The sequence below is a fragment of the Buteo buteo genome, chromosome 24 (genome assembly GCF_964188355.1).
Source record: "Buteo buteo chromosome 24, bButBut1.hap1.1, whole genome shotgun sequence".
Classification (NCBI taxonomy): domain Eukaryota; kingdom Metazoa; phylum Chordata; class Aves; order Accipitriformes; family Accipitridae; genus Buteo; species Buteo buteo.
In genome coordinates, this window is record NC_134194.1 from 16,853,971 (window position 1) to 16,881,211 (window position 27,241).

Consider the following 27,241-nt stretch of genomic DNA (forward strand, 5'->3'; position numbering starts at 1 on the left):
CTATTTTTAAAAAAATTAAAATTATGGAATTCTGAATCTTCGTATTTAGGAATTAAATTAATGTAATACCTAATATGTTCTGAAAGCATTAGCATTCAGAATGCATAAATAACTGCATCTAGTGGCTTTCCTGTTTCCCTCTCTGTATGTTAAGGGAGAAGTAGCATTTGATCAAGTCATTGAAGCTAGTGAATGCAGCTGTCGCATTACTTGATCATGGTAGTGTTTCCTTATGATTATATCCACTGGCTTGCTCATGTCTGTCAAGCATATGAATTTATGAACCCTGTATTTCTCGGCCTTCTAATACAAAACCTGATTTGGAACCCGGAGTTCCTGCTAGGTTTATTTTTCATAATATTTAACCTGATTTATTTGTGATGTGGAACAATCTCATGGTGTTCCTTGCATGTTTGACCTGTTATTTAGAACTGCTGTATCACCAGCACAAACAAAATCTGCTATTAACTCTTAGACCATGAAATATTTCTGTTGTTCCAGTCTACAATTTTTTCTCATAATGAAACAATGGCAGTGACAAACAAGAGAAGAGATTGCATTCTCAGTTTGACACCGGCAGCTGTATTAGACTCTCTGCTTAAGTTTGCATTTTGTTTAACTGTAGAAGCTGTACCTTGAAATACAGTTTGGTAAGCTTAATTATTTTTGCTTGATTCCTGTAATATTTCAAGATATGTGAAAATGAATCACAATGGGAGTTATCATATGCTTTCCTAAAATCTATATAGATTATAAAGGGTAGATACTGCTTTGTTGCGTTACACCATTTATTATCCTCTGTTGGTGCCGTAAGTCCTTTTATTTCTTTCAGTTTGACTTTAGCAGTTCTGTCTAGCTTGAATTATTTTATTTAAACCTTACTTTGTTTCCTTCATCAGAATCATAATTAATCTTCTGTCTGCTTCTTGAGAAGTTCGGATTGTAAGCAACTTGATGCCACCCGTCTTAGGTGATAGAGGAACACAGAGCATGCAGAAACGCAATCCCATGTAGGGAATCCCGTTTCCTATTGAATAGAGCTCAGAAAACTCAAGTGGCAGTAGAACTCTCTGCTAATGGCCGCGCTTTCAACAGTGCAGAATTTCACAGTAAGTTTTGCTTTCAAACCAGTGCTGCTTCCTCCCTGGCCCTCCTGCCCCTCATACTGTGCCCCCTTCACGGAGCAGCGGAGGTCTCCGACCACCCTGTGGGACTGGCGAGGCTCCTTTCGCGTGGGAGATGGGGCAGTTCCCGCCTGCTGCCTGCACTTCCCTGCCGCAAAGCCTGACCCCATCCTCGCTCAGCCGCCACGGGGCCACAGGAGGGCTGGGGGCTCCAAGCAGAGAGGCAAGCGTGGGGCAGGGAATGCTGGAAGCGAAAAAGTTAGGGGTAAGGGAGGGGGGCGTCAAACACTGGCTTTGCAGAACACTGCAGTGAGTAGGATAGAAGTCCCAAACGGTCCTTATAACTGCCATGAACTTAGTGTGAAATAACGTTCAAATGTCCATAAGGAAAAATGGAAGATTCGTATGTGCAACGTATATAGGTATGTAACTTCTGGAAAGAAGAGGGAAGGAGAAATACATTTTTACCACAGGAAATTTTTTGGTATATAGTGTCGTACAAACAAAAAACTAGAAGGAATCTTCTAGCCTACAGGGAGGACTCCTCCCTGGTGGGAACTCATGCCTTTGAATGGTGAACAGAGATTACACACCGGGAAAGGAGGAACGAAGTAAATGTTGTTAATCCTCATCAGAAACATACAGTCATGATCAAGTAAAATGTTGTAGGCATATATGGTATTCATAGTTTGCCCCATTGATGCAGTTTTTCCATTCAACCCTCAAGAAAATTTCTCTTACTATCCAATTAGTTTTTATTTTATTTCTAGTGAAGATTCGTAATATTAATTACCAACATAAAAACAAAGATGCAGTGCACTGAAACAAAGGGATGCATTTTTATGCTTAGATTAAAACATTACTTGTAATTGTTTACAGTGAAATCTCCTTGCTGTCACAGTGGTGTTAACGGGGTTATAAACTTTTAAGTTCTTAAAAGGAAACAAAAAAGTATATTATCTTCTAGCTATGGTGTAATCTACCATTAGTCACCCAAATATTGCTGCATTTATACTGTATCATGTACTTATCAAACATCTATATGACTCCTTAACTATTTCCAAAACAAAAGAGTCATTATTTACCCACTGTGAAAATAGCCTCGTGTTAGTGGTATTAGAAATCATTAGCTCTATTAAGTCCGTTATCAGCTATGCTAGCAGCTGGAAATATCCTGCAGCTCAGGAGGGCTCCAAAATGTTCCCCAGTCATTATATTCTAGATCACTTTGTTTTCTTGTACAGTGAAAACAGATTATAATCACATTCAGCCACAGGCAAAAATAGAAGTTGACAACACTGGTAGAAAAAGATTTATGAAACTTTTCATTGCTTGGGGCAGTATTTTGTAACAAGATAACAGTGTTGTCCCTTAGACAGGAGCATGAGTGAACAGTTCAGCTATGTCTTTCTATCGTCTTGGTGCACTGTGTCTCAAAATGACACAGTTATCACACCATAAATACAGCCCAAAGCATTACAGATGTCTATAAGCAGGATCCATATTAATTGTTAATGCGTAAAGAAGAGAAGATTTGATTATGTTAGCTTAGGAAACAACAATCTATCTTTTTGAAGAGTATAGAATATAAAGAAGTATCAATTTTGTCTTGTCATTGCTTGCTTTAAATAGGATTGACTCCAAAGATGGTATCTTGAAGTATTGACATTAAAATAATTCCTTTATCATTCTTTGCTCTGAGTGAGGTTGGCCCTTCAAACAGTATGTCTAAGTGGCAGGATTAAAATAATTTCTTTAAGATGGCTTAAGATCGTGGGTTTGGTTTTTTTCTTTAGCACAAGCATTTTTTGCAAAAACTGCTCCTTCTTGAGAAAGAAAAATAATCTAGTTTTGCAAAAGCTACAGTGTTGCAAGAATAATGGTGTGTCCATGAAAGTATCTTTTTAATTTACTGATTTAGAGGTGTATAGGTATTGGCTCCCTGTTTTTAAAACCCTCTGAAATAGTACTGAGGTTTAAGAAGGATATGTCATAGGACTTCCCAGTAACATCTCTGAATTTGGAAACAAGATAGTATTACTAGGACGAAGGGGAAAGGTGTACATTACACAAACTGCTGCACATTTGTAGCACTAATCAAAAAAAGACAGGTGTGTATTTATAAGTAATTACAGGTATAGATATGTCTATAGTAGACATATGGCTATATGTGATATAGCTATATAGACAAGCCTAAAGTATGTAGTACAGTTTACCCTATTCAATACTGCATTCCTCCTGCCTACGCAATTCCCTTGTCCCGTCCTTGACAGCTCTCCTGGTTGTTTCCCTCTCTTTTAATTTGCCCTGAATCTTGCCTGAAAAGAAACACAAACCGTCCTGGAGGAACTCTGTGCGTTTTTCTTTTCCTCCTTTTTCACCTTGCCTGCCCTGCTCTCGTGGTTCCCCGCTCAGAAAGGTGCAGCACCCAGCACCTCGGGGAGGTGGTTCCTCCACTGCCTTTGCTAGCCAGCTCCTGCTCCTCTCCGCCTCCTCCTCCTCCTCCTCCTCCTCCTCCTCCCGGCAATGTTCCTTCTCACTCCTCTTCCCTCCCCTGTTGGCTCTGTGGCTCTGGGCAGGCAGAGCCTGGCACTGTCCCGGGGCCGGGGGGTACGCCTGCCCCCCGCCCTGGCAGCCCAGCTCCTGCTGCTCCGCACGGCGGCTGGGCTGGGAGCTCGGCTCAGGACCAGCAGGATTCACCTGCTTCTCCTGCTCAGGGGTTGTTCCCGAGCAGGTAGGGATCTGGTTTGTGTATCGGGGAGGGTGTTGGCCTGTGTATTCCTGAACACCCAGCACCTGTATATGCCCAGATAACAGGCTGTACCTAATAAATTGTTAACGTGATATGGATAAATTCCATCACTTCAGAAATTCTACTGTGTATATGCTTCCTTCTTCATTTATCATCTAGGGTAAATTAGTATAGGACTGATTCAAACTGAATCTCTAACTCTCCCTGCTGTTCATGTGAAGAGCTGAAATCTGCATCAATTGAACTCCTGTCTAGAGCATCATCTGAAGTATTTGTAACTAAGGCCCTAAAACTGTTACAAAGATAGTAGCGTGCCACTTCTCTTTATGCAAAACCCACTTTGCTATGACATATCTGGAGCGGTAGGAAAGGCTAAAATGTTTATTTTGCCAGCTGACCCAAGTGAACAAATAGGTACAGAAAGATTGGAGTGGGAATTGTTACATTTTATGTGATGAATCAGGTCTCGAAACGGGCTGAGACTAATTTGGTGCTGTGCAGGGCTGTCAGAATTCCTGCCAGTTACGGAAGATGTTTGACTCTTATGCAAGAATCACAGTAACAGTTTTAAGCAGAATTATTTGACTAGGAAAAAAGCTGTTGTGTGTTTCTACTTTCAGCTGTAAAGATGCTCCACACACATGGGGAAATATGGGAAAGGAGGATGGCATTTAGGGAGGAAAATGCATAGCAGTGTTTTATCTGACTAGGAAGTAAGATTGTATGAAATTAAGATGAAGTATCTGATTTTGCATTTCTATGTCACCAAAAGATTATGGACCTTTATGTTATTTGAAAAAATATCTCAAACATATAGAACAAGGTGTGCAGGTGAGTGGGAATTTCATATTTCAGTGGATGCTACAGAAAGGGTTTTTTGCTGTAGACATATTTAAGGATATTGTCTTTAACACAAATCATACTTGTCATACTTACGTATTTCAGCAGTGGAATTATACAAATTAATAAGTCCTTTGTGATGCTGTGAGTAGAGATGGTTTGTTGTTTTATTGTTTGGTTTTTACTTTTTACTAGGAGTTTAAGATGGATAATCTTGGAGGGTAGATTGTAAGAGATGAGCCGAGGGGTGAATCTCCTGAACAATTGCAGAGATGGCAGGACAGGAAAAGAAATAAAAACTACAAAAGGAAAGTATGAATAAAACCCACAAGCTAAAGATAGTAGGTGACGGAAAGAGAGGGATGAGAAGGAATGGAGCAATGGTATTTAATGATGAGTTTTTCAGACACCCTCAGAGCTCTGGCACTATGAACCAGTCTGTTAGAGCAGGGCGGTGCCGTATTTGCACGTGGTGTTTCACTCCATAAAAGGCATTGCACCAAAGTGCTATCTTCTTCCTCTTCCCTTTCTTATTCCTTTTCCTTCTCTTTTCTGCCTCTGAAAGACTTTCCATGTCACTGACATTGTACAGTTCCTTTTTCTTTCCAGTAGCACCTGCACCACTGCAACTGCAAAGGTGGGATATCCCCTCCTGTCCATGAGTGGTTGCCCAACGTGCAGATGGACAAAGCTCTTGTTCAGCACGTCCACAGGACGTGCTCCTGAGAAGATCTCAAGCTGCTCGTGCAACTTTCCTGTAGATACCAACCCAATGCCCCTTCGCGTCTGCAGTGTGCTTTTCTATTTCATCAACAAGGAATCTGAAGCAGGGGCGCAGGGGGATTCGGTGACTCTGACACCATCCTCATCACTAGATTCCGTGCTCAGCTAAGGGCTTATTTGGTACAAACAGCATCTTTCCTTGAGTTTTAAGCCAATTTCATTGTAGTTTGGCACAGCAGCACAGAGGTGCCCAGTGGCTGAGGCGGCTACCATCTAATGTTGTGGCTCCAAAGTGCCATAAAGTCACGGCACCTTTTTGCTGAAAGCAGGGGATAGGCAGCTTGCAACAGCCACACAGTGATACCCGATGTATACCTACCTTACTCTTCACATGAGTCTGTCGCTTGTGCCTAAATTTGACTCTGAGGCTGCTTTAGCAGCAGGTTTCCTCTGTTCAGAGGGTATTTTGCTGCCAAAACATACTTTTAATGAGAGGACCAGCTGTTCTCCCTCAGGACCAAGCTTCCACTTGCTCCTTAGTTTGCTTCTTAATTGTCTTATCACTGATGAATAATTTAATAATTTTTTCTTGAGTATTTCATAAATTTAGAGTTTTGTGGAGTCTCAGTTAATAAAAAGACAACATACAACAACAGAGTTAGTTCTCTTCCCTCCGTTCATGGCACAGCTTGCCGTATTTCCCTAAGCTTGCATCAAACAATATGCAAGTAAATTGAAATAGTGAAACCGTATCAAGATGTCTATCAGCATCCTACACAGATGTGTAGTTTGGGTTTTATTCCAGACTTCTTTTTTATGGTGCAGAAAATATGCATGGAACAGTCTTTAAGCTTTAACGATGATTGACTTGCATGCCCTGTAGAGGGTAGCTTTTCCTCTTACATTTCTGTTAAAATGTACTAATTAGACATTAGCTTAAAAATGCAATCCTCTCCAATGGGTAGGACTTGTGTTATGTGTCATTTGGAAGATCTATGATCAGCTGTGGGGTTTTTGTTTGGGTTTTTTTGGTGTGTTTTTTTTTTTTTAACAGCTAGCTAAAAGGTCAGGCAGAACGATATTGCATTTCTAGATCTTTATCCAATGTAGAAGTTGCCCCATTTGTTGCTGTTTACTGAAATACATTATTCAAATACCCTGCATGAAAAAAAAAAAAACCAAAAAACCAAAAACAAACCAAACTTGTTTGAAATAATAGTTAAACTTAAACATGGGTTACTCTCTGTTAGCACTCACTGGAATTAGTTTTCATGTGTTTTAATTTGTTATGACTGGAGAAACATATGTACCAGATAAGAAAAGCTTGTTGGAAGAATACCAGGTGAAGGGTGAAACTAGGGGACTAGGGTTTGGTCACACAATTCAATATTAATTCATTGCTCTCTGTGTTTCAGTTTACATGCCTGTAAAATTCTTACCTTACGAGGCTTCATTTATGAAGCACCTTAAAAAGAGCACACGGCAAATATTTTAGAGAACACTAAGTATTATTGTTATTCTTACATTGTGGTTGTTGGCATTGATCAATTCAGCATATGTAACATTGACTACGAACAGTTTTGAGAGAGAAAAACTCCATAGTCTACGTTGCCAAAGTACAAGGTTACTGAGTTCTATGATCCCTTTCTGTACCACATTCTACTCTTCTGTTTAGCATCTCTTCTTCCTTCCCACATTTGTAAATATTTCTTTCAAAAACACTTAAAATAAAGTCTTTGCTATCTGGGCATCCATATACCTTTGTGAATATGTAAAAGATAACCATAATTTTTGAGAGTTGTGTTTGATAAAACATCATACTTATTGCTGATCCAGGTGCCATATGCATGTACCCACCTGTGATACCCTTCTGCAGGTGCAGTTTGATTTTTTTGTTATCAGAATAAATTACCCCATTAGTGAAGTTGTCTGAGTTGATAAATGAGTGTAAATGAAAATCTTTCACAAATACTAGTAGCAAGAAAATTACTAAAAATGAATGGATATAATAATTTAATTTTTCTTTTAATTTGTAAGAAACTGTTATTGGCTTGGAGAGGCATAGCTACCTAATAGCAACAATTTAGCTAGATTTTTTGTTTTTCAAAGTAATTTGATTTTGGTTCATTCCATGTTAAGTAGGGACACCTAATAAGAAACCCACTACGTAAAACTATAGATAGCTATAATTTACTGGTAATAGTATAATGAAAATAACTTTCACTTAAAATACTAGAGATATTTTGGAAAAAAATATCCTTTTGACTTTGGAATTTCTTAAGCTTGACTCCTCTTTTTCTGAATGTTCCTTGGAAAATGTGGTTGATAAAAGGTCCTTGCAGAAAAGCTTTGACATGTTGAGCGTGTCTCTATAGATAGCTATGAAGACTTAACACAAATTTTTCTTGCATATTAATTTAGAAATAGGAATATTGTGCGCTGTCATTCTGTATCATAGTTATGATAACATACCAAACTAGTCTTATTGGATTTTTAAAATACAGAATTGCAACTTAATATCTACTAAATTATTAGTATCTTGCCAAATTGATGCAAATGGGCTCCCTCTTCTAGTGGGGACGTGAGAGGTGGAAACAGTGACCAGTCCATGAGACTGCTTCAAAGCACATGGATGGTGGGGACTCTTGAACCAGGTGTGCCAGACTAAATCTTGTCCAAATTTACCGCCCTACACTATCCAAAGAGCATATAGTGTAGGAGAGGGGGTCTAGGACCTTCTGTTCTCACTACTGATCTGTTTGTATTGTGCCAGATGACTTGCTGATCTGCATATAACCTATACATATAACATGCATAATCATCAAGAAGCTTCCTTTGTATATAGTAGACTACTATCACACTACTTTAAGAGCTTATAGGACATTTTTGTTTAGCATCTTTTTCCCTTTGTTTCTGCTGACTCTTTCCTTGGCCCCATGTCTTAAAGAAGCAGAATTCTTTGACTGACTTCAGAATCCTCTTTACCTCCTTTTCTTCTCTTTCCTGATTTCACGAGTCAACTTCAGTGTCAAAAAGCTTTGCACCTTGGTCTGTGGGTTTTCTGAAATTCATCTGTCGCATTAGGGCTTTAACTGCCATGAACCTTTTCTGTCCAAGGGATTCCAGCAATCCTCACACATTTTAAAGCAGAGATTTCAAACATAGGATTTGGTTACTTCTCATCATTAGAAAAAGCTGTTAGCAATTTTTTGCAAGGTCGCAGATGTTTATCCAGAGGTTTTAGCCAAACTGCAGTCTTGGTATTTAACTACTCTCTAATCTCCTATGACTTTAGTTGGGTAAAATGTTGGGGTCATCCTCTTTTCCTATTTTTAAATTCTTCTTTAATATTGCCACTATCATTATTGTGAATACAGCATTGCACCTGAGAGCTGTTTTCTCTCTTTCTTTTCATGGTACTAAACTCCACTTAATACTGCAGTGGTCTTGGACATTCTGAAGGAAGAAACACTATGTACTTCACTTATCATAGCTACTTTTATACCTTGCATAGAAAATGGAATCTGTTCCCTCATTGCTCAATTAATACCATATTTCTGTGGCTCTTTACTTGAGTGCCTTTGCATTGCTGGTCTTCTCAGAAAAATGGAATCATGGCCTTGAGACAAAGAAGGACAGGTAAAGATGATGTTGATCTGAGTACCTGGAATGCAGCTGTGTTTTCAAAAATGTATGCCTTCTAGATAAGGGGTAGGACTCTGCTCTTCGCTCTTCCTTTGACACTGGGAACAAGAAGCATTGCCAAAAGACATTACAGTTCCCTGCATTCTGTTTGTTCTGGTAATGTGGGAGCACTTCAGTGTTAGGTTTCTGCCAGTATGATTACACAGTCTCTTCAGGCTGTAAATGTGATGGCCTTCTCCATGCTACAGAAGCAAGAACAGCGCATATTCAAAGTGGCAGCCGAAAGCTTATAGTTGCATTGTAATTATGGTATCAGAGGCAGGCTGGGTAAACTGGGCAGAGGATGTCAGATAAGCGAGCGGTCCCAGGGAATGAGTAGCGATGGTGTTTTCTTTTTCAGTGATTGTAGGTGATCAGACAGGTGTATTTTATAAAAAAAAAATAAAAAAAAAAAAAAAGAAGAAAGACCCATAGCCTTGTTCCGAGAACCTCTTCAAGCTCACATAATAGAGAGTTGCACCGAGATTTAATGTCTTGATGAGGATTAAGTTTCTGCAAGATGTGGGTAACGCTGTTTAGATAAGACAACGCTTGGTCTTCTCCAGCTAGTCAAAGTCTTCAGTGGGCTGTTTCATTTCTTCTTCGCTAAAGAGTGTTTTTCTAGCTTGCAGGAAATTTGTCCATGGTAAATGCAGCAGCAGTTAAGTATTTGATGCGGTACTATTGAGAGGATTGCTGGACAGCACAAGCTCAGTGGGTGCTTCCTCACGATGGTGTTAGGCAGTTAATTTTCCTGCTCTCCCAGCTGACCGAAAGCCAGCTGCAGTCTGAAAGCTGTTTCGCTGTTGGCGCGGAGCTGTGCCCAAAGCAGCACACCTTGCCCCTCGGGTGCTAAGCGGAGCGCAGCGCGGGGTCGGAGCGGGGAGGTGGTTCCCAGACAGCGCTGACCTTCCCCATGCTGGGCTGGCCTCGGCTCGGCCCCGCACTTCGAGTCCTTTGATCCCTGGGCAATGCCTGCTGGCACCTGCTGCGGCTTGGCTTGCCCTTAGCTCTGCCCTGTTGAGGGAGAAGGACGGTAGTTTGCCAGGCACCCGCACGGCACCGAGGCCGTAGGTGATGGGGACTGGGATCAGCCCCTGAAAGCCAGTCACCTCGGACATCGTATTTTGAGAAGTTCTAGCCCAGCTGCAGCACCCAGTGACAAAGACCGATTGTTTTTGTGACTGAAGTTCTCCTGTATTAATTTTTCTGTTTTATCATGTGTGATTGTGGGGGAGTGGTTGGGATTTAGTTTGGGGGTTTTTTTCCCTTCATACACTAAAAACTCTTAATTAAAAACTTTTGTTAGAAATGCTGGCTTATTGTTGGCTCATTTGCTGCCGAGTGATAAACTGTGCGAGGGCGTTCATACACCACCTTACAATACCCTGTATTTTTACTCATTAACCCATGTTTTCATCTTCCAACTAACAGAAACTGTTGTTTGTGGTACCTGAAGTTAACCTCTCTGGTACGCTGAAAAGTCAGGCAACTTCAACAGGACTTCTTATTTGAATGGTTTATGATTTTCTTTTTTGTCCAATAGCAACCAATAAAGAATTCAAACCAAATTCTACTGCCTATGGAAGACATGCCGGTCATGTAGTATTGCCCCTTGCCGTACCCTGGAGGCAGACAAGTACTTGTTTCTTTCTTACACTTATTCGTGTCTTGCCTGCTTTTAAAAAGAGAAATAACCTATTGAAAAGTCTGGGTCAATGCAACATATACATTGCATTATATTTGCTTTTCTTTACTACAGCATTATGCAACAGTCCTCTTACTTTTTCCATACAGTCTACACAAATTATTTTTACCTGTTCTACATGTTGAGTAAAGTAACCTGTTCTACATGTTGAGTAAAGTAAACTGGCTTTCCAGGAGCTGTGAAATGGAATTGTCCCAGGAAGCTCCTCCAGGAACCTTGGATTTACTGGTAGATGTCAGTAAGTCTTCATGTTAACAATTCTTATGTATCAGTGTTTATTTCCACCATTTGATCATCAGGTGGTTCAGCCTAAAGGAAAAATCGGTTTATTATTTTCATGCTTTCTTTGGGCTGAAGGGGTAATATTGTAAATATTTCTGGGGGAAAAAAAAAGCTCTGGGGAAAAAAAAAAAGTTGAAAACCCATGGAAGAGCACTGTAGTAAGATAGAATGTGTTTGGGTTTTTTTTAAACAAGAAAACTGGTCTATTTTTGTTGATACTGCTGTTGAACTGAAAAAAATTCTAGATTTGTGTGCAGTATGCATTATGGTGAATCATCCCAAGGCAGTAGTATAAGATGGAATATGAAAAAATTTCAGCAGTTGACAGAAGTTAGTGTTGCTAGGAAGTGATGATAGTACTGCCTGAGAAACAGAGAAATTACTTGATGCTGAAAGCCATGTTCAATATATTCAGTTTCATTAATAGTTCAGCTGCCAAACTTCTCAGTGGTGAAACTTGACATTACAGACTCTTAGAACAAGAGAAGGATTCAAAATTGTTACTCTGCTGATACACCTTTCCTTCTTAAAGGATCTGCAGTACCTGGAAGGCTGATTTATTGAAAAGCTCACCTAGGCACTGCTGAGATCTCAGTCTCCTATTAGATCATCTCTCTGACACAGTTACTTTCAGTAATTAATTTTGAGAGAGTCTTTCTTGTATAATTTTTTTATGAGGTTAGGTTTAACAACAAAAAAAATTATTTTGGACAATGTGTAACGTATTTTGTGATGTTTCCGAAATAATCAAGATAATGTATTGCATTAAAACACCTGTGACTAGCATTTCTTTTGCCCCCTTGGAAAACAGCTTTGTGTGCTAGCTGACTGGGTTATGTAAAATCCAAAGTACTGCTGTAATAGCTTTGGGGATGACTTTCTATTGCACCTGACTCCAGACTCACCATGAATTGGAAATTACAGTACAATTATTCTTATTTCACTATGCAAATTTTCAGGCTCCCCCTTGGACTATCCAGGGATACAGCAGTTTTCAAGCTGTACTCCAATCAGGAAAATGTCACCAGGCTTACACTGCTGGCCTAAACATTTCTGTTCAGAAGTTTCCATATGTTGTTCAGAAAAATGTAAGTCTTCATTTTCTCTTTGGTGTGATTCTCAGTGTATCAAATTGTGTAAGCTTCAGAGAGGGTTTGTGTAAGTCTCTAGATAGTGTTCAACTCTTTCCCATTCTGCAGAAACAGCTATATAGAGCAACATTTAGCATTCTGCACTAAAATGTTCCATGGTAATTATGACAGTAATGATGAACTTTATTGCTTAGAAATATATATGTACACTTTTCTTTTTAGATCTTCTTACATCAGTGCCTTCTTCAGACAGAAGTCATATATCTAAGCTAAAGAAGATAAATACACCCTTAGTCTCTCTGAAATATGTTTTATATCTATTTCATTATTGGAAAAACTAGATGAGAAGGTTGATTGGGAAAGATGTGCAATGCATGGATTGTTTTTTTAATTGGAAAGACGACTTTTTTTTTAACCTCTCTGTGACTCACTTTTATGATATGTAAAAATAGAAATAGTATGCCTACCTTTATATATATACACACACATATATATATAAAAGTATCACAGGACACTGAGTCCACATAAAGCATTATTATTAAAACAATGTGCTTTGCCATTGACTAGCCATTATTTTATGCAGCTGATGCACCTCATGCAGTGTGATAATGAATACTTCAGTGATGATACTTCAGCAAATACAATTAGTACATGGTATCTCAGATAATACTATTTTGTAGGGCAGTGGTATTTAACCTTTTTGTAGGTGACTCTCACTTGAGAAAATTCTTTATAGGACTGTAATCCCTCAAGTTAGACTCCCGGTGAATGGTCCTAGTACTTTGCCTTTGCTTGCATGAGTATGCACATCACTTTTTCACGACCAACCATCCAACGCATGTGGCACAAAGACCAAATCTGCCATATCTTTGGCTCCAGCAATACTGAGAACAAGCTAATATTCCTGCTCCGAGCAGGCTGATTCTGTCTAGATGCACTTGGGCATCTGCACAGAGCGTCTCAGCACCTCTGGTTTCGGGAGCACGACGGAGTCGCAGTTGCACTGTGTGTACACGGCAACAACTCGGATCTGGCAGAGTTAATTTGGTTGCTGCTGCTTCTGCCTCCCATGCGATGAACTCGTGCCCGGCAGGCTGGGAGCCGCAGACACACAGCGTTTGACTGGCTCCTACTGCAGTAGTATCTGATTGCCTTGTAAGTGGTAAGGTAATTTACGTTCAGCACTCCTGCGAAGGATATGGATAAAGACACTTATAGATAACAAGTGATTCGTCCACAATCGCTCAAGGGTTGGCTCAGTCAGAGTAGGATATAGAAACTATGACAGAGTCCTAGACTTTATCCATTAAACCACCTTTCCCCTTTTCTGTGATTATCTGGATATTGTGGGTAAGCAAGGGGGTATTTTTTGTTTGGTTTTTTGTTGTTTCTTTTTTGCCGCAGCAACATTTAATTTTCTACTCTAATATTGTGCTGAGGAGATGGCTGCAGTGCACTGGCAGAGGCTGATAAGTGACTTACAATTTTATCCCACACGTTTACTGAATTTTCAGTTTGAAATGTACAGTCTGGGATGACAGCCAGTCATTCAACCTATTCTTGCCTCAAACACTGTAAAAACATGCGGACAAAAGAAGGAACACCTGGCAAATGTTTTGGGTTTACAACAACAAGAGAGAGAGTTAATGATATCCATGGTTATGAGCGAGATAACTTGCTGCTTTTACAGCATATGTTGAAAACATTTTCAGAACATTTAGATTCCATTTAACTGTGGCCTCGCACAAAATAATGTAGAGAATTAAAGCAAACGAACAGAAGAACTGAAGCAGACATAGCACAAAATAGAGTCTGTGTTGCTGGGAAGGACCCCTGGTCCCACCCCGCCAAACTCCAGTGAAGGCCGAAATCCCAGGGTGAGAGCTGGCCGTGGAGACGCAGCTCCTTGGGATACTGCACTCTGTTCCTGCGTGTTTCAATGCTTGCTTTTCCTCCTGACTCTGAGTAATGTGATCTGCCTTTGAAGATGAATTTAGCTTGGAAGGTGGCCCTGTGGTTCTGTGAAAAAACTGTTACTCATTGTGATAGCAGATGATGTGGTTTCCTTGAGAAAACAGTGTGCTGGAGTTATCTGAATAGAGAACTAGGAATACTGAAGACGGGGTTTCTAATGCTGGCTAACAAGGATTTTCTGTGGGTTTACTTAATTCATTTTTTCTTTCAATGCATCACCTTCGTTATCTTTTTGTGTTCAGTATATGTATTGTTTAGAAGAATAAGGAAATAGCAGCATCATTTTCATTTCAGAAAAATAATATATGTTTGCGTTTTTTCTTTTAGTTCTTTTGTGAAAAGGATTGATGAGAAGGTGTTTGTATGTGTCTCTAGCATTTAATCATGGCACAGGGGATAATTCAGCACAACTAAGATAACATCTACATTACTTTTTTGAGGTAGTATTGACAAAGAACTGGGATGCATGGAGGTGATTGCTTTGCTTAGATTAGGGATGCTTCTGATTCTGCTTTGAATTTAATCTCTGAGGCGGGAGATTAACCTGTTCTCTTCAGATCATTGTGTTGCTTGCATTTAGCGTGTGCGTTAAGTGGGTGTACCAAAGCCTCAGAAGAACTTTGAGAAATAATTTGACCATGTTAAAGCAGATCTGAATTTCACTTTGTATTCTAGGCAACATTTGAACAGCAAAAATAGCTGAGAAGTACTGTTTGGAAGTGTGTACTCGGGAGCACGCAGCCATCGCTGTTGTACCTGTAACGCTGTGACATCCAGTGGCTTTCCCTGATCCCTGAGGTTGCCAGGCTCATCCCAGAAGACGACAGTTAGGATGCAGCAGCGCAGGCTCCCGAAGGACCTGCAGCAGCTGCCCATCACACAGCGCTTCCCATGGCAGCCCTGCTTTCACCCTGCGCTGTGCGCAGCACGGCAATAACCAGCGGGTTGGACTTCGGGCTGCAGATCCTTTACTCTTGTGTATGCAAAAGAAGGGAAGATCATAGTGACAGAATTTTGCTCAGGGTTGGTTTTTTGGTGGTTTGGGTTTGCTTGTTTTTAAGGAGACAAGTGCTATTTTGCATCTTGTTTTAGCTGAATTTTACCTCTGTGCTAGCCTGAGTTGTTTAATTGTTTCACTGGATAAAAGAATGGACAGAACAAAACTTTTTCTTTTTTTTTTTTCTTTTTTAGCATTTCAGTTCTGATTAAACCCAAATAAGTCAATTGGATAGCTTATGACTACTTCAAAGATATGTAGATCAGACTTTGTATTCTTAGATTACTTAACTAGAACACGATTTATCCTCACTCAACTTCTACTTTGCAATGAGCAGTGCTGATGTTCTTGACCACAGTAAGATCTCTTGAAGAATCTCATGTTGATTATATGGTCATCGGGCCCTGATTTTTCAGAAGTGCTCAACACAATCAAGGTGTACTAAAATTCATTAGAATTAGGTATGTTTGTCTATTTGTGAATTTAAATCAGAAATTAAAAAATAAAAAAAGCCAAGGTATAGACGGTACCGGTATTTCAGATTTCCAGTTATCTGATTTTGATTGTGGTTTTAAGAGACTTCTCCTTAAAACCTAAATGTTGAGATTGTGTAGTGTATTCTGGTGAAAACCCTAATTCATGTAATAATTGAGAAAAGGTGTAATTTCCTCTGTATCTTTCCCCAAACATATACTGGCAACTGCTATATATAAAAAAAACCCCAAACCCAAAAAACTCTTTCCTGATGTAAAAAGCCAGAGGTGCTCCATCAAGACACTTATTGTGTTTAAGCTTCCAGCTAATAAAGCAATTTGCAAGAGGCCGCAGAGCATATCATGTTGTAAGATACGTTGTGCCAGTCCTTTAGGCTGCTGATCTTTTATTATGGGGCAAGTGATTTACTTTTCTGAACTTCAGAGCTCAGCAGATTTGCAGGTACTGCTGTTGAAGTTTTAATTTCAGCAAAGATGCTCATAAAGAAGTGCTCAGATGTTCAGATGTGAATCCAATTTTATATCCCTGGCAAGTTCAATAGTCTTCAGCTTCTGCTTTTGATTCATTTAAACAGGTTTATGAAGAAGCAGCATATTAAGCTTTTATCTCTCTCATATATACACAAGTGTGTGTGCGTGCTCCCTAGTTAGTACTTTATATATATATAAGCTTTTATATGTTTTAATATAAACTATATAATATCTATATAATGTTGATATTGGTGTTTGTTTTATTATTCTATATTAAATGCTACATTCATCTTATGCCAGATTTGTGAGGTTTTGCAGCTGCAGTGTATGTTGAGTTACTTCCTCAGAGCTTATTTTGCGCGCTACATTTTATTTACTGTGTGGGATCTGAGTCTTGAGGCAGATTAAATTAATTTGTGGTAACTTGAATTCAGTTCTTGCTTCCTTAATCTTACAGAAATTCTGTTCATTCTTATTGATGTGCAGTTGGCTCACTTTTAAGAACAGCCTCTATGATTTTGTGGTTCCAAGATTCAGAGTCTTTATTTAGCTGGCACTACTGTGTCTCTTGGAGCAAAACTTTTTTGTTTCTGTGGGTATGACTTTTCCATATTTATCCTCTGAAAGGAAAAGCTGCATCCAAAGTAAGTTAAGAAAATATGAAGCACATGAATCTTCAGAAGTAATTTTTAACACAAGGGCACACATTTGTATTTTATCTCTCATAAATATCCACTTACTGAAATTCAAGCACACTTTGTTTAAAGCCAGAACACAGACCAAGAGAGTAATTCCACTTAAGCTTCTATGCGTGTGGATATTGTCCAAACACATTTTCTTCCTGCTGCGTCTTACTCCACATGCTGTTGGGGAATGGCAGAGGACCTAGTGTAGATTAGACATTTGATGTTCTAGGGGTCCAAATGGGGGCTTTACATGTAAAATTTTCTGGGCTAAACAGTCTCTTTCAAGCCTAGGTAAGACACAGCCAAGGCAAGGATAGTGAGGAGAGCAGCACATATGATGGCCCTAAAATTTAGGATGCATTCATGAAAGGTGACTTTGTATTTAAAGCAGTTGACACTACCATAGGGTGAGCATTCAGGCAAGACACATTTTAAAAAGATAAACAAACTTCTGTGCAAATTTAAAACAACATGTGAAGGATGTTGAAGAATTTATTATAATTTACTTCTTAAAGTTTCTTGTCACAGGACAACTTCTACTTGCCTTGCGAAAGTCCCAGTAAACCTGTCTGTCTCTTCTTTATTGGCCTGTGCTTCCTCAGGCCCACAGTAACGCTTAAGAAAATTAATGATCTCTCTCCAAAAAACCTCTGTTGTCTTTCTGTTCCCTGGCTGTATTGCTGTTAGGAGTAGGTATTCTCACTAGCTTTTTCCTGGGGCGGGCAGTCGGCAGTGCAGTGCCAGGAGAGGAGCTGGTCCCAGGGGTGTTGAATAGAATCATAGAATAAATTAGGTTGCAAAACACCTTTAAGATCATAGAGTCCCACCATCACCCCAACACTGCCAAGTCCACCACTAAACCACGTCCCTAAGCGCCACATCTACCCATGTAGGAAGAGCCCAGGCGGGTGCTCAGGACCAGGCAGGACACAGTCACCGCTGCGGCTCGGGGTGCCATGCTGGTTTGCCCCTCTGATTGCCAGTGTTGGAGCTGCAATATTATGTGGTTTTCCCTACACAAAAGACAAGAGACTGGTTACTTCTCCTTTCTTGGATGGCTTAACATGAGAGTCTAAAATATCGCCCTGGTTATGGAAGGTGCTTTCACCAGAACTTTAGCATTCAGAAGCCTGAAATGATGCACCGATTTCAGTTCCTGGCTGTGTGGCCTGATTATCAATTGGGATTAATCCCCCTTGAACGGTTTGGGGTTTGGTGGTTGGGGTTAGTTGCTTTATTTGGGGGGGGGGGGGGATGTCTTTTTTAAATATTGGCCTTAGTTAACTTACAGTTAATTAATCAGTTCAGCAGTTTTTCTATACTTTTTTCATATAAAAATAGATGTCTAGCTGCAAATGGTGGTTTCCCCTTGTGATGTTTTCTTTTATTGCTTGATTCATTAAGTACAGAATGTGCTTCAGTTTCTAAAAAACCCCATACATCATTATAATTATCATTTCACTAATATTACTTTTTCTGATTATTGTTCACTAGAAAACTACAACTTGATATAATGACTAAAGCATGTGGTTCATAACACACAGTGTTTGTTTTCTTTAATCTCTTTCGCTGTTTTTCTTAGAAGTAAACCATTGCAACATGTGGAATTGCACTTAAACTTATTTACCATTCTGCATTTATGTTTAGAAAAGTGACTATGCTAGAATGACACCTGCTTATTCTGTGTTCTTCTCATGTGCTTTTTTTAATCCACTGGCCTCATTGATTAGAAAAATTTATTTTCATTATCAATGCAAACATGTCAGTATTCGAAGAATGAGAAAAGTTTATATCCTTCTTTATATCTAAAAAACATCATCTGTCATTTTTCAGTGAAAGAAGCTGAAAGACTAGCATAATTTTCAGATCTTGGTGTGTGTTTGTGGCATTACTAAATAGAAAAATACAGGCCAAATCCTGATCTCATGGAAGAACGTGAAAGATATCGTCATTGCATTGTTGCTCTCTTTTCATATTTGGAGTTTAATCTTTTGCTGGCACAAATACTGTTCGTTTGAAGCTGGTAATATAACAGTGAATGAGAGAAGATTGAGATCTCTGATTAAGTTTTATAGAAGCCTAAAGATGGTATTCTCCAAAGCTGTTTTTAATCCCTTAAGGTTCATCTCCTTAAAGTCCTTGATACTAACAGGGAGGAAAAAGTTCTTCTGGGTGGATATACAGAATGGTCAAGCTAGACTTCCGCCCTGGTTCCTCCACAGAGGATCCTTTCTCCAGGGAGAATCCATAAAGGAGTATTTCTAAATCTAAGTATAGTCTTCGTGAATGTCCCAACTGTGCAACCTCAAAACACTGGTTTATATCTCTGATCTCTAATAATCACTGATCTGATTTAACCATGTTTTAATGCCTACAGGTCCAAAAGGCATGCAGGTTTAGCTTCCTGTTTGTGGGGTTTGGCTTTTTTTTCCAGGCAGTGGTCCCTTGAAAATGCCAAGGAGAATAGTATCGTCAACACACATTTGTGATTTATTTTTCTTTTCTATTTTAGGCCCTTCAAATCATCACAGCCAGTCAACGCTGAGGCCACCTCTCCCTCCTCCTCACAACCATTCACTGTCCCATCATCATTCCTCTGCCAACTCCCTCAACAGGAACTCTCTCACAAATCGCCGGAACCAGATCCACGCGCCTGCTCCGGCGCCCAACGACCTGGCCACCACCCCCGAGTCCGTGCAGCTCCAGGACAGCTGGGTGCTCAACAGCAACGTCCCGCTCGAGACCAGGTGGGTCGCGTGGACGGACACCCCCGGGGGATGCCGATGCACGGTTCTCTGACGTGTGCGGAGAAAACGGTTTGGCTCCTTAGGAGATGGGGTTTAGTTCACTTTGGTGATGTCAACGATGGTTTTGGCTGACACAGCATTGGGAGTTAGTGACATTAGAATACCCACCAGCCTCTGATTTGCTTTGCGTCAGAAGGTAGATAGGTGACAATCTCTCTGTTCACATGTCCCATTTTAAAGCCTTTTATTCATTTGGACCATCCTTGCGTACAAAACTCATGGTATTAGCACAGCTTATTTTACTCACAGGCTCAGGGACAACTTACGTTATAATTCATATTGACTGTGTTGCTGAAAAATTACACATTTTGCCTTCCCTGCAGTAACAAACAGAGACTCATTTGAAATTATGCATTTGGGAAGACCTTGAGATACAATCCCAGATTCAAGACTGACAGTACTATAATTTTAATTTATATTTCATCCAGTATGCAAGCTCATTTTAATCTCTTCTGTACGTGTTAACAGCTTGATGCCCGTGGGGCAAACAGTTGCATATAAATGAAAAGGTGCAGCACTTAGGCCTGCCAGATAAATAAATAAATAAATGCCTGACATGCTGCCGTTCTAAATATTCCAGTTTGTTGTCATTTGGGGTATGGAATGTCAAACATATTTAACTTGCGCTTTAAATAGTGGAGCTGGCAGAGCTGATCTCCCAGAATTTAAAATCAGCCATTGTGGTGCTGAAAAAAGCCATTGGAATAGTCGTGTGTTCTTGCTTGCCCAGAGAGCTCTAAACACAGCGTACAGGTAGAGGAGCTGGACTGCTTATAACACTGGCTCGTACCGTGGCTTCAGCTGCTTGGTTGCCGCAGCTTCTGAGATGTTTGGTTTGCAGTCTTCCGGGAATTTAATGCCGCTCTGCTGAATTACACCCAGAGTAGCTAGGTATGGTATAGTTAGACTGCTGTGCAGTCCCAGCCCAGTCCCTCCCAGATTTTCATTAAATATTGCCTTCTGGTTTGGAGCTCTGGGAGAAGTTGGTATGGCTGGATTGAGGCTTACAGCACCCAGGCCATTGTTATTCAGTGGTTAATCAGTGGTTGTAGCACCATGGGGAGCAAATGAGACTGAAAAGAGCAGGGAGTCTGTGCCCAGCCTGTGCTCCTGTGCCATGTTGGAACACTCACAAGGAGCTTCATTCGCGTTGCCCTACTTTACTAAAACGGTAACATGGGTGCCATGAAGAAGGAGGGCGGGGGTGCTGAAAAGCAAATGCAACTTACCCTAAAGTCTGAGATGTCCAAAAAAAGAAAGGAAAGGGATTCTTACTTACTGAAGGTTTGGAGCTAACTTTGGCCAAAAAAAAAAAAAAAAAAAAAAATGGAGTGAAGCTCGGCTCTTAACTGCTGCTTCTGTGAGAGCATCTGCTACTATTTAGAACTTAATTTTGCCATCCTGAATTTGGTATTTATTGCTAAGAATTACAAGATAAAAATATTGGTCCTATTCAGCTTGGGCAATTGTTGCTGTGTGGTTCATTGCCCAGGATTATAACATACTTTTAATTCTAGTGTAGAGTGATCCCTTACTGTTCCTTGTCTATCTGTTTTCATATGAAATTGTTCTTGGGTACAATAGTACCTGAAATATGTAACTTCTGATGGCTTAAGATTGTCCCAATTTACCAAACAATTTATATGGAGGGAATTCCTTGGGATATTCACAAAAGGATTCTTTGTCATAATACTGGCATCCCTGAGAAACAGAAGTGGGCATTTGTCTGGCTGTTTTTCTTTTACTGTCTGATTTTGTGCCTATTCCCTGTCAGTGGAGACTATCAATTCCATTACTGACTTCAGTTCTTCTCATTTTCTTCTTTTTTTTCATCATAAAACCTCTGGGAATATATATGTATTCATGTTGATAACAAAAGGTTACTTTGTGAATACGGTTATTTTTGGAGGCTGCAAGATACCCGGCAGTTAATTGGAGCCTTTCCATAGATAGGTTTGTCATAGGCAAGCATTAAGATATTAGAAAACATCCTGACAGGATTGCTGTGTTCTAAGACTATTCCAGAATCGCTTCAGGATCGATTTTTCTTCTTTTCTGAAATTACACACCTGACAGGACTTGGTGACAAGTTTCATCACAAGAATATTAACTCAGAAGATGATGGGGGGGTTTTGTGGTTTTTTTTTTTCTGGTTTGCAGTGAGTTTTGCTGAAATTGATGCCTGCAGATTCATTGGGGACTTTCAGAATTAGCCTGTAATTCTTTCACTTTAAAACTGGTATTTCATGTACATTCATAGCAGTAGCCACAGGAAAAAAAAGGACACTTGGTAACTTTTTAGTTCAGCCTTTACTTTACAGCTTTGGCTTGTGAAACGCTGATCCCTCTTATGCTGCCTCTTCACAGTGCTCTACTGCATAATTTTTTTTCTTGTTGTCAGTTTATTAATCTCACTAGTGGAGTGCTCAGGAGGCAAAGCCAGCACTTGACAGCACCTGCTTTATCAGGAAAAAGTTTCACAACTTTTAGTTTTCACCTTTCAGTTACCTTCAGTAGATTCTGCTCTCAACTGAAAATAATGTGCAAGTGGTCACATTACTGATTATGAAACAAAAAGCTGTACCTGAACTGTCTGAAGGGAATGCTTTATGTCAGCACTACAAAACTCAGATCACAACTTAGATTCCAGACGTCTCTTTATCTAACAGTACCGAGCGATGAAATCATTGAATAATACAACGTGTGTCTGCATGTCGTTATTCTTTTTTTTTTTTCTGGTAAGAATGTTTTTCCCTTCCCTTCTTTCACTTGCCATCTTAGGCAGTTTGGGCTAAATTCAGACTGTTTGGAGACAGCACATTTTCCAAATATAGCCTTGTCCACCTCTTGTTTCAATATTGATTGGGGGGGCGGGGCAGGGCGGGGAGTAATCGCATTTGGTTTATTTTCTTTGTGATGTAAAGTAAGCTTTTACTGCTTGCACATGTTTTCATGTACCCTCTTCAGGCAATTATACCCCAAGTCTCCACGTACCGTTTGTGGTTGTGTATTTTTTACATAATTATGCTTAGCTGTGTTGCAGTAGCTTGTTGCTTTTAGTGGAGTTACAAGATTGCAAAATGCTTATACAGAGTTGCTAATTATGCTTTTTTGGAATCATAGAATGGTTTGGGTTGGAAGGGAACTGTAAAGATCATCTAGTCTAACACCTCTGCCATGGGCAGGGACACCTTTCACTCGATAAGGTTGCTCAAAGCTCCGACCAACCTGACCCTGAACACTTCCAGTGACGTGTGTTTGATTTTAGTGTGCTTGTTTCTGGTTCAAGGCAAACAAATACTGACTATATCTTCCCTAGTCTGCTGCTTCTTTATGACTGCAACAGGCCCCCAGGCTGGCTTCATAATTGTTCTGTTTTCTTTGAAATAAGGGTCCGTAATGGAAGGGTTGAAATATCTTTAACTAAGGATGCAGTAATGCATCGCCGTAGCATTTTTATGGTGCTGTTTTTATGGTTCATTTCTGCAGTACTTAGATGCTTTACCTTTAGGCTCGGAGCTGCTGTTTAATGCTCTTTAACTTTTATTGTCCTCTTGCAGTCTGTTTCAAACCATCTCCTCCTCCTCCTTTCCAAAGTGCTGGTTTCTACGTTTTCCAGTTAAGAGGTGTTCTTTTATTGCTTCTTTAATCATTGCTTTCGAAGAGGATGAATGATGAAAATACTACCTTTGAACATCCCGGTGTAGGTCTCATTACTTCCAGACAGCTAGAGAGGCAGTGCTCTGCTTTAAAGCTTGAAATGCTTTGAGGGCACAGGGAGAAAAGTATGGCTTTGCAAGGAAGGTTTGCATCACTCTTTGCACTGTAAGAGTCCTCCCTGGTACGGGAACCTCACACAGGGCCATCTGCCCGCACCGGTCAAAAATGGAATGACTCATAAGTGGGGATAACAGAAGAGCTTTCATGCATGGGTGTTTGACTAAGATTGCCTAATGTACTAATGCCTGTTCCGGTACTTTATATTGATGTTAATTTAGTTGGTACCATTATAATTAATAATACTTAACCCAAGAGAAAAAAGACGAAATAGAAATTAGTTTTATCCTTTTGTCCCCTACTTGGTCTCCTACTCTGAATTATTTTCAGTCCAAATCTTTTACTTGTAAAGATAATTTTGTATGGATGTCTATAATTTCTTTGAGCTTGCTCACAAGGAACTGTTGCCAGGCTTCAAGGAAAACTGTAATGTACTTTCTCCTCTATTTCAGGAGAAAGGATCATGGTCACTCTTCTGCTGATTACAAAATCAGTCACTTTAGATCTTGTGAGCTCTAGTATAAAAGCAGTGGTCCAAATCTGGGGTCATTTAAGCAAAGTTTAATTTAAAGACTGAGCAATCTGAAAATTAGCTTTAAAACAACCCACATGCTGCTCTTCAAAATATTTGCCTGCTCCTGGGGTTCAAGCTATATTTTTTACTTTGCCAGTCCAATTCCAACACAGTCATTCCGAGTGAGCCTGAGGAGAGAGAGCTAGGACAGAAAGGGGAGATTAATGGATGGAGTAGCAACATGAGTTATATCCTAGTCTGCACCAATGCAGTGCATGAACTCAAAATCATGGGGCATCATAGCAGGGAAACATCTGCACTCAGCATTTTTGTAGCTGCAGCCTTCCAGGCAGTGAAGGAATGAATGTGGTACGCGGTGGCTATGCATAGGCTATGGCAGTCCTGGCAAAAAAGCCAAGAAAATAGTACATGAAGAGCGGGATTTAGTGCTAAGTGTTTGTTTTGTTTTGAAGAAAGAAATAAAATATCTGACATGTTGTTAATACTGCATTCAGATGCTGTACCACACTAGGGTGTCAAGATCAGCTGCAGAACTTCTGAACTGAGTACGTAAACTTGAAGTTTCTGAATGTGTAGAAGTTCCAAGTTACAGCCGCTCTCCACAATTGTCTGCCTATTTTCAATGATGTCTCAATATTTTGATATCTTTATACATAATGCAAAATGTTCTGGAACAGAATAGTGAAATGAAATTTCTTTTCCTTTTGTTAATGCAAATTTCTAGGATATATTCGGTGTAACACAACTACTTGGAACAGTAAAATAACTCTTCACTCTAATTTTGCTTTGTCTTACATGGCTTTCTCTTACCACTTAAACTATATGGCTACAGGCATATATGCTAGAGCAGTTTAGTCCTCTGAGTTTGAGGGCTCGGGCAAGAACTGACTCCTCTGTTCTCTTGTTCCTGCATGTGAAGGTTGCAGGAAGGTTGTGGACTTTCCAAATAAATGGGATCTGCATAGATAGAGGCTAGACCTATTTAAAAATCAAAAGCATTTTAAAGAGTCGAGTAAAGCACAGTCAAAAGCATCCCCAAGGACTTTGCACACATTTGGGCCATGTACTTGGATGAATTCCAAAAACATTGTAGAAAGGTCATTTTTAGCAGGCTACTGTAGTATTGTTTTCATAACAAATGTAGACTCTGATAGGAGAGAAAAAAGGGTGAAGGAAAACACTACAAAAGCAGGTTACGTAATGAATGATGGTTCAGAAAACCAATCTAGATATACTCCCACTCACATACACATAAGCTCAAAGAAGTTTTTACAGATTGCAGATAATTGCATGTTTTTATGATCTTGTTGGTTTGCGTTTTTAAGTTTTGGGTTGTGCAGAGTGCACAGGCAGCATGAGCGACTGTACGGGAAGAGGCAGGTATGTTTAGGGTGTTAATGTTTTATTTTTAAAAAAAATTAATCTCAAATTATGTGATTTAGGTTTCTATTTTTTAAGTTTACATGTAGACTGATAAAATTATTTGAGAGATTTGAGTTTATTATTCTATGCTATTATTCTATTATTTGTAGTCTACTATTTACAGACTTGAAATAGCACTGCTGTTAGTACTTTTTTCTTGTTAAGTGAGTAGTTGAATTAAGAGATAGTGAAGAGCTTACATGTATGCTTTTTAAAATAGAAGTGTTTTGAAATTATATTCATTCATTGATGTAGAAAGCTAAAATTGAATGGACCTATTGAAATGCAAAACACTGTTGTCATTATCATCATTAACAGAAAAACAAATGTAGGCATTATTGGATGTCATTGCTTTGACTGCACTATGCAACATACTACTCAGAACTTCACAGCAAAAAAGACACAAGTTTTTCCTTGTAAGAAGGGAAAGGTTCTATAGTTTGAGCTGATTCAGAGGTGCTTAAATCTTCCTATATCTTCATTATTCATCCTGCTCCCATTTAATGTAAGTACATATGCAAAGTAACTGATTTTTTGTGATTATGTCTGTAGCTATTCCTGTTACTCTTTACTAGGCGTTAACTAGCAGTTTCATTGCTGCCTTCCTGGAGAATAAACCATAGTGTGAGAAAGATAGGCATAAATTTAAAGGGCAAAGCAGTTATTTACTGGCTAACTCACACAAAAGCTAACCAGGATTTCAGCTGACAGGCTGAGTGAGTGTGCTCACCACCGGTTGCAGGGCACCGAGAATCTTTTCTGGCCGCGCAGGCACCAGTCAGGAAGGTAAGGGCTGGCCCCTGTCGCTCCCCGGGGTTGCCAAGCTGCCTTGTGCCACCAGCTCCACCAACACCACCATTCGACCCAACATAACCTTGCTAGCCTTCCTGGGTTTTCCCCTTTCAGATTTTACGCCTTTCCATGTCGGTGTTCTCCCTCTCAAATTCTTGAGCTACCAAGGATCCCCATCTCAGCAGTCCTTCCCCTCTCCATATTTTTCACCTTATCTTTCTACAGACTCTCTCGCAGCTCTTTGTCACAGCTCTCCGAGCAGCCTGAGCCAAGGCTATGCCGTTGGGCTAGGCCTGGAACACAGCAGCGAGAGCCCCGGGAGAGCACTCCGGATTAGAGAGCGAAGGTTGTAAAAGTTTATCCAACAGTACCTCAATCAACATCTTCCAGATAAAAAGCAGTTGGTCCTGTAAGAAGGTATCCAGTACAGAGCTAAGGCAGCAGCTGTGGTACAATACAGAAGTTTTGACCTTTTTTTACCTACTCTGCTTTGAATTGCAGCTTTGTGAACATTGCCTATTTGTTTTTGTTTAATAATATGACAGATCGGGGTGCCCAAAGGCTGGCACCTGCCTTTTTGTACAACACCTACCTTCCTGTCAGACAGGTTTCAATTACTCTGCTTTTGTGTGTCCAACTGCGTCTTTGTTAAGAATGTGGAGATGGCAGTGACGAGCTAGTCTGGTACTGAAGGCAACATCCCTGACACTCTGCTTTACATTTTGCATTTTTTAGAAGACTTTGCCCAGGGGTATGAAGAGCCCAGTCTTTAAGGAATCATGAACCTTTCAAGAGCTGGAAAGCTGGTATTAGAGCTGCGCTGGAAGCTGGGTGGCTGCTGCAAGGCTCAGAGTTACATTACAGTGGATAGAAGTGTCCCATTGCTATTGATGTGTTCATTCTGAATTAGTTTCCATGCCTGATAGAGTGTCCTTAGTTCCTGCACCGTGCACACTTAGTTACAAATTGACTATCTGCAGCAGGCTGAAAACCACTGAGATAGTGTGTTGTCATGAGGGCTGTCCTCTCTTTGCAACAGGCGGTTGGGTGTGAGGGTGCCCATAGGCACACTTGTGTAAAAT

The 27,241-nt window shown here is 40.0% G+C and overlaps 1 protein-coding gene across 3 annotated transcripts in view; it reads left to right on the plus strand.

The window, feature by feature from the left end:
- Nucleotides 1-27,241, plus strand: part of TENM2 (teneurin transmembrane protein 2) — a 545,903-nt gene that overhangs the window by 339,731 nt on the left and 178,931 nt on the right. For all 3 annotated transcript variants that reach the window (XM_075056250.1, XM_075056251.1, XM_075056252.1), the window contains one exon: nt 19,339-19,573. In XM_075056250.1, the coding sequence (XP_074912351.1) occupies nt 19,339-19,573 (235 nt within the window). The remainder of the gene's footprint in view (nt 1-19,338; nt 19,574-27,241) is intronic.